The 10,355-nt window shown below is 45.0% G+C and overlaps 1 protein-coding gene and 1 long non-coding RNA gene across 6 annotated transcripts in view; one reads left to right on the forward strand and one right to left on the reverse strand.

Annotated features, from left to right (window-relative positions):
* Window positions 1-7,059, reverse strand: part of TRMT61A (tRNA methyltransferase 61A) — a 23,941-nt gene extending 16,882 nt beyond the window's left edge. Inside the window, exons 1-2 of one of the 3 annotated variants that reach the window (XM_068192344.1) lie at window positions 6,925-7,059; window positions 2,926-3,290 (exon numbers count right to left, since the gene is read on the reverse strand). In XM_068192344.1, coding sequence (XP_068048445.1) covers window positions 2,926-3,256 — 331 coding nt within the window. In that variant the 5' untranslated portion in view covers window positions 3,257-3,290; window positions 6,925-7,059. Of the gene's footprint in view, window positions 1-2,925; window positions 3,291-5,900; window positions 5,992-6,450; window positions 6,585-6,924 lie in introns of those variants that run through there. The other 2 variants (XM_068192342.1, XM_068192341.1) reach the window with 2 other exon arrangements.
* LOC137475241 (uncharacterized) lies at window positions 5,533-8,723 on the forward strand. Of its 3 annotated transcripts, none has more exons than XR_010999766.1 (3): window positions 5,533-5,730; window positions 6,759-6,937; window positions 8,453-8,723. It is a non-coding gene; the product is annotated as an uncharacterized lncRNA (long non-coding RNA). The 3 variants fall into 3 exon arrangements; XR_010999765.1 differs by lacking the exon at window positions 5,533-5,730 and adding an exon at window positions 6,031-6,304; XR_010999764.1 differs by lacking the exon at window positions 5,533-5,730 and having other exon boundaries at window positions 6,618-6,937.
* The last annotated feature ends 1,632 nt before the right edge of the window (window positions 8,724-10,355 follow it).

Consider the following 10,355-nt stretch of genomic DNA (forward strand, 5'->3'; position numbering starts at 1 on the left):
AAAATATTTGAAAGGTTTCATACTGGTTCCAGTATAGTATTAAAAATAAACGTGAACCCCTCAAAATCAGTTGTCAAATGGAATTATCCTACAGAGAGCCTCGCCCGGGAAGTTGACAATTTGGACAGTGGGGTGAGACAAAAGAGAAAGATTTAGCCTTTTCCTTTATCTAGGCATTGCTGCACATGCAATAAACACAAACGGGATTATTAGAGTTATGTGACAAGAATGAAACTTTCATACTATTGGGCCACTCACAGCAGATATTTAAGCAGCTATTTTGAGTATCAAAATTTTGGAAAGATAGGGCTGTTAAAAACTGTATCCAAGTGCAGAATTTCTTAGAGCAGGGACCAATATTTTCAAAAGATATTAGCTCTAGTAACAGTGCTAACAGTTTTAAAACTCAACATACCTTTATAAATTAGAAATTAGCAGAAGACAGAAAAAGGATCATATTCCTACACCTCTGTCATGAAACATCAGGTAGATGCAGAGTCTCCTTATAGCCTCCTCAACAGAGTATGCCTGGGTCATTTTAATTATGCATGTGCTGCTGACAAACTTGCTCTTTATGTGTTTATTAAAGATGATTAAACATAGTAAAAACTGTATTAATATGTTTGTTTGTATATTTTAGGACAAATCATGACTTATCAATTTAAACTGTATAATTAAAGTGACATAAAATTAATCCCTCTGGTTATTCTACTCCATTTTTATAATCACATGCAGGAAATCATTTATATTCACAGCATTTCAACACAACACAGAGGGTATTTCCTCTTACTTTTTCAATCATTTCTTCTCACAGTTGAGAAGACCAATTCAAAATTCTGCTAGCTTACAATGGCTAAATACAGGACACATTTCTACAGTTGAGTCAGTAAGACAGGAGGAAAAGAGCCCAGCATTTTTACAGAGCCTGCTTTGCCAGTCCATACAGCAACTGTGTATCTAAGTTCAAACAATAAAAAAGACAGATCTTTGTGCTAATTAATGCTTAAAATACACCTAAACTCGGCACCAGCAGGAAACAGACTCAAGTTTTACTATACCAGATTTCCTGTCTCGTTTCTGCTATCACCGTTGGGCTGGTTCTGTCTAGCCCACACAAGGCTAATCTAGAGCTGATGATTTTGGATCACCAAACATCATCGAATTTAGGATGGCACCAAAGCAGGCTACATCACCACACTGGAGGCTCCAGTTGTCAATACCTGTCAAGTTCTTAATTCAAAGTAAATCGGCAGTAAGGTGTCTTGCTTCAAGGTTAGCCAAATGGATTTATTATAGTATTCTTTCTTCTTTCCTTTCTTTGTGAACAGTGAACCTTGCAAGCAATACAAGCATAACTATACCTGTAAAACTATTAACTTTGCCTGGAAAGCTGAAGTTGCAATATATTGTCAGTACAAGCATTAAAAGGAACCTGGGGACAATTTCCCCTTAGCAAAACGGATTGATTTGTGGCTATGACTTTTGACTCGCAACATTTTTGGAAATCATCAAGTGTTTCCATTTCTTAGCTGTTTAGATAAGCAACAGATTAAACATTTTCATCCTCTCTAGGCCCTTTTGACATTATTGAAAATATTTTATATAGAGCTCTGTACATTTGACTAGCCTGAATGAGACAGGACATGGAACAATTCCAATCTCTTCCCCCTGCCCCCCAAATAAGTTGCTGTTTATTTTTCCCATCCTGTCTAAACATAGCAGGGAGGGGAAGAGCTAATGAATACAGAAACTTCCCATGACAAAACTAAAAATGTCTGATCGTCCAACAAACCAAATTACAAACTCACAGGACCCAGCTATTTTCACAGTATCAGAGGCTTTTGCACAGAGCTTTGCCTGCTTCAAGTGCTGCTGTACAGCAACGAGCTAAACACACTGCCTGGTTCTTAACGGGTGGAACTGGGTGCAGAGATAAGTGCTGCCTCAGTTGTGTTGGAAAGTGGTCATTATGCCTGAAAAGCTGCCCAAAATTATGCATGAGTGGGAACAGGAAATGGTAAATGTAAGAAAGCACAGTGCATCACAGTCCTATCATGCTGATCCTTTGCCATATCTATGCTTGAGAAGGAGGTGTATGAAACTGCTTCAAAAAATGCTCACAGCCAGAAAAACAAGAGCAAACTACTTCAGTTGCTATTTCTCCAAACTACAGAGATTCACTCAAATCAAGCAAGCCTCATACTGCCTGTAGTAACAAAGTTATGGACATTATTATAAACACTATGTAACCAAGAAAACATTTATGTCAATTTTCACTCCTTACTTCCAAATTAAGCAAAATCATGAAAGCTGTAGTAAGTTAAACCAAGTTTAGAAATAAAACAGAGCCCTGATGATGAACACATCATCCATTGTATTTAATCAGTGATTTTGCATGAGGTTGTGGTGCTACAAGTAGATCACACTTGGGAAAAGAAGAATGAAATTTATGTACTTACACGGTACCATATATAAATACTACTAACTTATTTCTCTTATTAGTTCAACACCCTACCACCAGAATCTCTTTCACCAGGTTATCTCAACTACATCCTCTGAAACTGCAAATTCAAAGCCTGAATCTTGATTTAAATCATGTATTTACAAACACTTTAAGTACTTAACAACAGTTATAGAAAAGGGAAATGAAGATGTTTACATATTTGTTCTAAGAAGATGAATTAACCAAACACATGCTTAGAGGTATACCCACATAAATGAGTCTGCACACCAAGGCAGCACCAATTTTTTAAGAAACAGCAGTTAATAACATGTGCACGATACAGAATTCTTCAACATGTGGGCAGAGAAAATTATACCATAGTGGAAAGTGCAACTTTTTGCAAAATTTAAGGAAAACCCTGTTTTTTCATCAAAGTGTTGGTGTTAGTTGCTAATAAAGGATTTCAACATAGTAATTATTACCTGATTCACATACTATGGAGCCTGGCTTCAGTTCCAACATCATGGTGATTATGGAGATGTCAGTGGAATACAGAATTTGCGTCCTGTGTGGGAGATTCATGGTCCACAGTTCTGGAGTTGGATGAAGAATGAACACCCATCCTCCTTTACTGCAGGTCACTTTGGAGCCATACTTCTTGCCTATGAGGTCTGTGGAATGCCTGATGACCCCGTACTTAGTCTGTGTTACAGAGCCATGCTGCACTTTCACAGGAAACATGGACTCGTGGCCCAGGAACACAATAGCCGTGTCACCATCCTTTATCGTATCTCCATATTCAACAAAACTCATGGTGACAAGCTTGTAGTTGGCTGATGATTGTCACCTAGAGAAAAATAAATTGTCAGGACAGTTTCACAGGACCACGGTGGAGCTGAACCTACAGATGTAAAACCAAGTAATTTTATTTTCTCCAATACAGAACAAAATCACACTGTGCAAATAAGATGCTAGCAAGAGAGCTCCAGGAAGTTCAGGGAGCTGCGCTCCACTGTATTCTTGATCCAATTGCAATCAATGGAAGGATCCCACAGATTTGAAAATAACAACTATTTTTCTTTATGATACATTTTAAAGAAAAGTCAGGAAATACATTATAATTTACTCAGACTGCTCCAAAATGCTACTGCATTTGGAGTAGCATTTCCACACCCTGTTCAATTACAGTTCCTGAGCACTCATTAACGTTTATTCCCATCTTCTTGCTTATTTTTTGATGATTTATAACATAACAACATTCTGCTACTTGCCTGGACCTCAATCACCAGCTATTAGGACCACTAACAAAAGTATACTTGAATATTTTCCAAATGAACGTTCAGAGATAGGCTAAGGGCATAAACTTGACTAACTACAAAAGAAAATAATATTGTGGCCTTTAATTTGCCATTGGGGGTGCAAAGTAATTGTCTGGGAAGTGATCTCTGCTCTAGCTAAATGTAAACAACCACTTGCAAGCTAATGCCAACAGCTGAATCACTTCAGCCCCATGGTCTCAGAGCTGCTTTAGAGAATTACAATTAAACTTTGATGGCTTTGAGAAGACAATCTAGAAATCAGAAGGCGGCTTACAATGAAACCTGACATTGCCTTTCAAATAAAGCAGCTAACTGTCTAAGCTGCAGGTTGATCAGTTCATGCAAGAATTGTTTAATGAAGTAACAGGGGATTCCAAAGTTAGAAATTAAACCTATGACAGAAGGCTTTGAAAGTCAGATTTCTGGTACACCATCCCTGGCAGAATCAAAAGCAGTGTTACTTTTAGTTTCACAATAATTACTGAATTCCAGCACTTTTGTGTTGAATGTTTAAGAGTTTGGTCCTGCTTCATAATTTTAATTAAAAACCTTCAGTTCTCAAAGTGTAGTCTGGTGTCCGTAGTCTGGTTCCTGCCTGGAACTCCACGTAGCTCAATTTGCTGTTTAAGCAATTAGATTTATAATTTTTCCACTGCAGTCACTGAGGTTGATAAACAGATGTGCTTGTGGCTGAAACTTCCAAAGCTTACAACATGCTTATTGCATAAGATGTTCAAATGCCAAGGCAGAAGAGGCTTGTCTGAACATCTGGTTAAATAGTAAGAAGGGCATCCCATGAATTCAGAAATGTATACATAAAGGACTTTGTGAGATAGAACAAATGTTGTCTTTTATAGCTTGCACCCTACGATTATGTCCATGTCTTAATCTTTCATAAATGACACTTAAGAGTTCTCATTCCAGATACTTTTAATGCAGCGCAGTTTTCAGCTCTCACAAGTGTCATCTGAAAGGACCTCGAATGGAATCAGTTTCTTTCACAGTATTTACTGCAGCAACACCCATGTGCAAAAGAATCCCGTAGCAAGCCTGCAGGAACACTGAGCGAATTCCTCTCCCTTAGATTACACCAAGTGGCTCCCAGCTTTCTTGCCTTCCTTTGAGCCACTACACTCACCACAGCTAATAGTCACAGCAGTGAATCAGAATCAAGGCTGGAAGCGATCTTTAAGATCATCAAGTCCAGCAAGTCCATCCCTATCAGTGCATGCTCGCATCCCAAGTGACACATCTCTCAGGCTCAGACCTCACCTGCCACATTGTATTCAAACGTTTGGGGTAAAATTGGCATCTCTGAGGAATTCTGGAAGTTTCTTTGCCTCGCCCCCTTGTCAAGGAGCACAGTGCGCTACCACCACTCCCAGTATTCCCCACTCTGGCAGTGCAGAGGCTCCCGCGCTGTTACATTTTCCCCCGGGCAGCAGGCAGGGGACTGCTGCAGCACCGCCCGCACCACACGGTGTGGGGGCAATGGCGGTGGGGTGGCAGTGGCGGGAAACTGAGGCGGGGCCCCCTGACAAGGGGTCAGGACTTTTTTCTGGGTTTGCCATGGCCGCAGCGACCTAAACCCAACGCCCCAGGCGATCCCTCGCAGCCTCACCAATAAAACCACTAACATGATTCTGTTCCCTTCGGTCATAACCCAGGCACACATCTCTCTTCCCTGAGCAGCTCCCACAGGGACCTGGCAGGCTGCCCCGTCCCCCTCCTGAAGCCTGCGGCTTGGCACGGCGGCGGGGCAACCTCCCGCGGAGAGGCAGGCACAGCCCCCTCCCCGCCCAGGAGCACGCAAGCTGGGGAGTCGCTCCGTGCCCCCGCTCTGAGGTGACCGCGGTGCCAGGGCTCCCCCCAGCCCCCCTCCGTATCCCGAGGGCGGTAATGCAGCTCCTGCACCCCAGCAGAGCATCGGCCCGGGCCAGCGGACCCGGGAACCTCGACTGCGGGCAGGTGAGAAGCGCGGACTGGACCGGGAAGGGGTGAGAGGCGGCATTCGCCTGCGGGAGAGCAGCGTTAACCCGTAACAGCCCCGGGCGGCCGCTCCGCGGGGGAAGCACGCCCTCGCCCCAGCGCCCCGCCTCCCCGCGGGGACGGTTCTCCCCGTGCCCCGAGCCCTTTACCTCCCCAAGCCCGGCCCGGCCCGGCCCGGCCCGGCTCTCCTCACACGCGGAGCCGCCCAGCGCCTCCTTCCGCCTCGGTCGCAGGCTGCTGACGCTCCCGCCGCCTCCGCCCCCGCCAGCCCTGCCTGGAGCTGGGGAGTCGCCGCGGCTTGTGCCCGACGCGATCAGACCCAGCTCCTGCAGCCATCCTGAGGTGCCCGTTTCTCTCAGCCCGTCGTGCCCACACCTCCATCGAGGCTGCCGTTGCCCTGAGCCCGTCATGCCCACAGTCCCATCGAAGCATCCATCCCCCTGAGCACACCCGTCCCCTCAGCTCCTTCGCGGCGCCTGTCCCCCGCAGTCCCCTGCTGACCGCCCCGGCCCCGTCCTCAGCGCTCCTTGCTGGGTCCTGAGCAGTGGGGACGGTCACTGACCACCCTCAGCAGCCCCCCCGGCACCCCGGCTGCCTCGGGCAGCTGCCCCGTCTGTGAAATTTGAAGCGTCCCAGTGGGTCACTGGGAAAAGCTGCAATGGGGACTGATAGCCCCAGTGGGAACTTGGCGTTCATCACCCGTTGAACGTGTAGGCTGTCTCGGGGGCCACCGCCAGCAGGGCTGAAGCCCCTTCCCCAGGGAATGACTTTGCCATTGGCAGACCTGGACCTTGCCTCCATGGCCCCCAGGCACACAGCTTCCAGAAAGTTCTGCGTGCCCTTCCCCCAGGGCAGCCTCAGGGAAAGGCAGCGCGAGGCCAACCAAGCTCTTCACAGGGATTTCATGAGGCTGCAGGAGAAACCACACTGTAGGCTCAGAAGCAGCAGAATTGTTATCTAACCCCCTAACAGCATGGTACTAACTCCTACTTCTGTCTCGTGTTTAGGATTGAAGTGATGTGGAGAGCCCTGCCTGCCCTGGTGCTACGGGGGCTGTAGTCAGGAGGCAAGGTGGAGCAAAGGAGGAGAATATTGCCTCATCTTCTGCTCACAACAAGCCCAGGCCACCTGGCATGGGAGCGGTATGGGCATAGCAGGGAGCATGTGAATCACCTTGGACGTGCAGGTAGTGTTCCCAGCTAAATCAGATAACCCTCTGTACTGTGCTGCATTCGCCAGTAACCTGTAATACACAATAATGGAGAAAAAGTCATCCTTTCACAATCACAAACCCAATAACGGAGAGCTGTTTAGATGATGATCTGTGATTTTTTTAAATTAATGCGGTTCCACCAAGAATAAGGAATTTTTTTCCCACTACCTTCAGTGAGAACATATTTTTTTTTATGGTGTTGACCTGCCCATAACATAATTGCAGTAGTCTTTGTTAGTTATGAAACTCTTCTCCATCTAATCTAAACATAATGTATGCAGTTTCAGAGGTTTCTTAAACTGCAAACTCCTACTCAGCTGTTTTTCTGACTGGCAATCATGGCTCTACTGTGCCTTTATATTTGCACCCACTTTGTTTAATTTTCTGTCATTTTTAGTGTCATTGTTTATATTTGTCATTGTTTATGTTCTCATGTCCTTTCTTTCCCATGATGGGCTGCTGTTTAGATCACCGTGGGCCTGACTGTGTGCAAGATTGAGACACTCAGCAACTCCTCATTTCCATAGGTACTCAGCTCACTGGAAACAATCAGTAATTTTCAACAGCCTGCCTAAGCAGTGAGAAAAAATGCACCAAGGATAATAACTAAGCAAATACATTTTAAGTGATAAATGGGAAGAGAAGTTTCATTTGACAAGTTAAGCAGATGGAGCTACGGTCAATTTCTTTAATCTACTGGTACATGAGTGTTATGTTTAATTCTCAAGTGGTGTTTAGTTGTAGATTAGGAATTGGAAACAATTCAGTTGTTCACAGCAAACCACTTTCTCTTGCTGTTTCCTAATTTGGAATATTGTTCTGTGTTTCCAAGATGATATTTATCCCCTAATTCTTCAGGTTTGTATTTTGTTCATGCAAGTAATTTCAGAAGACACATTCACTAGCTAACACCCATCTCCTCTTGCACTTGCACAGCACACAACATTTATAATTAAGCCTCTTAGGAAGTTAGCTGCATGGCCCTTGATTAACTTCCCTTAATTCTTCATTGTTAAAGCTCAGTGCAAAGATCTCTGGAGTACTCAGGCCACCTTTCCAACTGGAAATGTAGCATATAAATCAGTATTCACTAAGATACCATCCCAGCATGGAAAGTGAGTGTTGGTGCCTTTATCACAGTCTAACAGGCCATACAGGCTTATCCAAAGCCAGTGTTTCCCAGCAGATGAGGCAGATAAAGCGGGTGATCAGAGGCTGTTGACACAGGGTACAGCATCTGTAATTAAGTCACTAGGGAAGCTGGCACGGAATGCTGTGACAAAGATAGGATCCAATTTACACACAGCTTTCAGCAAATCTTAAAATGCTGTCTGAGTAAAACCCAGCCACTCCTGACTTACTGCGTGCTAGAAATTTGTCAAATAGGGGTGAGAAGAGGGGGGTAGAGGGTGCATTGTTTGTCAAACATGTGAATTGGATATATTTTAGTGATTTTACGTTCCTGACTCTCTTTCCATGTCACCCAAGTTCCGTGAAGAAGAGGTGTGTGTTTGTGTTGGAAGTGCTGTAATGTTTGGCACACTGAGACTTCTACCTGCTCACCACGACTGGTATTCCCTGTTCTGCAAGACGGGGAGAAAAAGAGCATATGCAATGAAACGGATCCTTGGATTTTGGATCTTGAGGTGACCTTGCCTCCACAACTCTCCTGAACAATTAAACTACAGAACAGTTGATTGCTTCTTTGTTTGTGTGGCAATAGATTATGGAATAAGATAAAAGGAGCCTTCATAACCTACCCTGATTGGCTTTTTTTTTTTTTTGTTTTGTTTTTCTGGAGAACACCACCACAGAAATATGCCATAATATAAGAAAATGGTTTTAGTATATTTCTATTTCAAATTAAGAATAAAATATTCCTGTTTTACATTTTAAAAATCCACAACCAGAATTATGTTTGCAGCTGAGGTAATCCAGTAATATTACATTTATATTGTAATTTATTGAGGACTCTAGGTACAGTTTTACACTTACAATCATTTAATAGTTGTATAGCCATGCATTATTTGCAATTCACACTATTCTGAAGCATGAGCATTGTGTGAAACTATTAGTGTGTAGAGGACGACTTTGTGAGGTTAAAAGTGCAGAGGAGACCAAGAGAGAGGATTTGTTCTTTGATCCGGAAGCTAAGAGACCGGACTTGCACAGATGCCGAGCCCTTGGCTTCTCCTGGAGATCTGTATACTCAGCATCTCAGTCTACCAGACCTGGAATAACTCGGAAATCTGGATGGCAGACAAACACAGCACATTTTTATTTGAAGCAGTCTAGCCTTTTTATTTTGCAATGATTTCCTCTATATTATTATTATTATTTTTAAGCCCTAAGCAGTTCTGTGAAGTGCACATGCTTCTTGTTGTTAGGGTGAGGGTACTGGTCATGGTGCTGAAAGGATTGTGATGGGGAGAGATTTTCAGGTGATGCCTCCTGATATTCACAGCTCATGTCAAGGAAAGCAACTCTGGAACTCAGATCGGCACTCTCATGGATAAGTACACTCTGTTTGGACAGGAGGATAAACATGGGTTCTGCTGTGAGAAACATGTCAGAGAAAGATAAAGATACTATTATATAAAGGTGAAAGTCAAATCAAGATACTCATTCACATTGTTAACATTGTAATTTCTGCAAACAGCAGTATTCTCAGCTGCATCTTAGCTTTGGGACAAATCTGCTCATTCCTACAAAAAGACCAGTGGAAGTCACTATTTTCGTGAATTTCAGGTGAGCTTTCGATGGGTCAGATCCCAGAGTTCCTGTGCCTGTCTTTAGCAGGAAATCACCCTCTCTCCAATGAAAGCTGAAGAATTTTATTTTTTTTTTTTTGGCACACGACAAGAGCAGAGGATTCACTGCGATTTACACAATCACCCGACTTCCTTTCAAATCGAACTGTAAAACGAGCCCACGGTTTCGCAGGTGCTGGAGGCGAGGTGCAGGTCCTCCCTCTGCAGAACCGGGCTGCCGGGGGCTGGGTGCCACATCCGCAGCCGTCTCGGGGCTTTCTGCCAGCTCGGGGCACTCGCCGCTCACCAGGCTCACAGCACGGCCAGCCCGCACGCCACATAACCCTTATCTTGGGGTGATGCGTTTCCAGACCCGTGTCTGAACCCTCGACCAAGGCGTTGGCAAAGGTGTGAATGCTGTAACCAGCCGCGCTGGTGTGCGGCGGCACGCCTTGGCCGGTGGCACACGAGATGGATTGCTGCCCTCCCGCTCGCAGTAAGGGACGGCGCCGGGGCCGCCGCGGGAGCGGCCCGGGGGGCCCCGCCACCCCCGACCGACCTCCCCGACGCCGAGCAAAATGGCGGCGAGCGCGGGCCCGGCCGGCGGCGCAACGCCCGCCCCGCCCGCCGCTGCGCGGCCC

Source organism: Anomalospiza imberbis, chromosome 6, assembly GCF_031753505.1.
Source record: "Anomalospiza imberbis isolate Cuckoo-Finch-1a 21T00152 chromosome 6, ASM3175350v1, whole genome shotgun sequence".
In the NCBI taxonomy this organism is placed as follows: Eukaryota; Metazoa; Chordata; class Aves; order Passeriformes; family Viduidae; genus Anomalospiza; species Anomalospiza imberbis.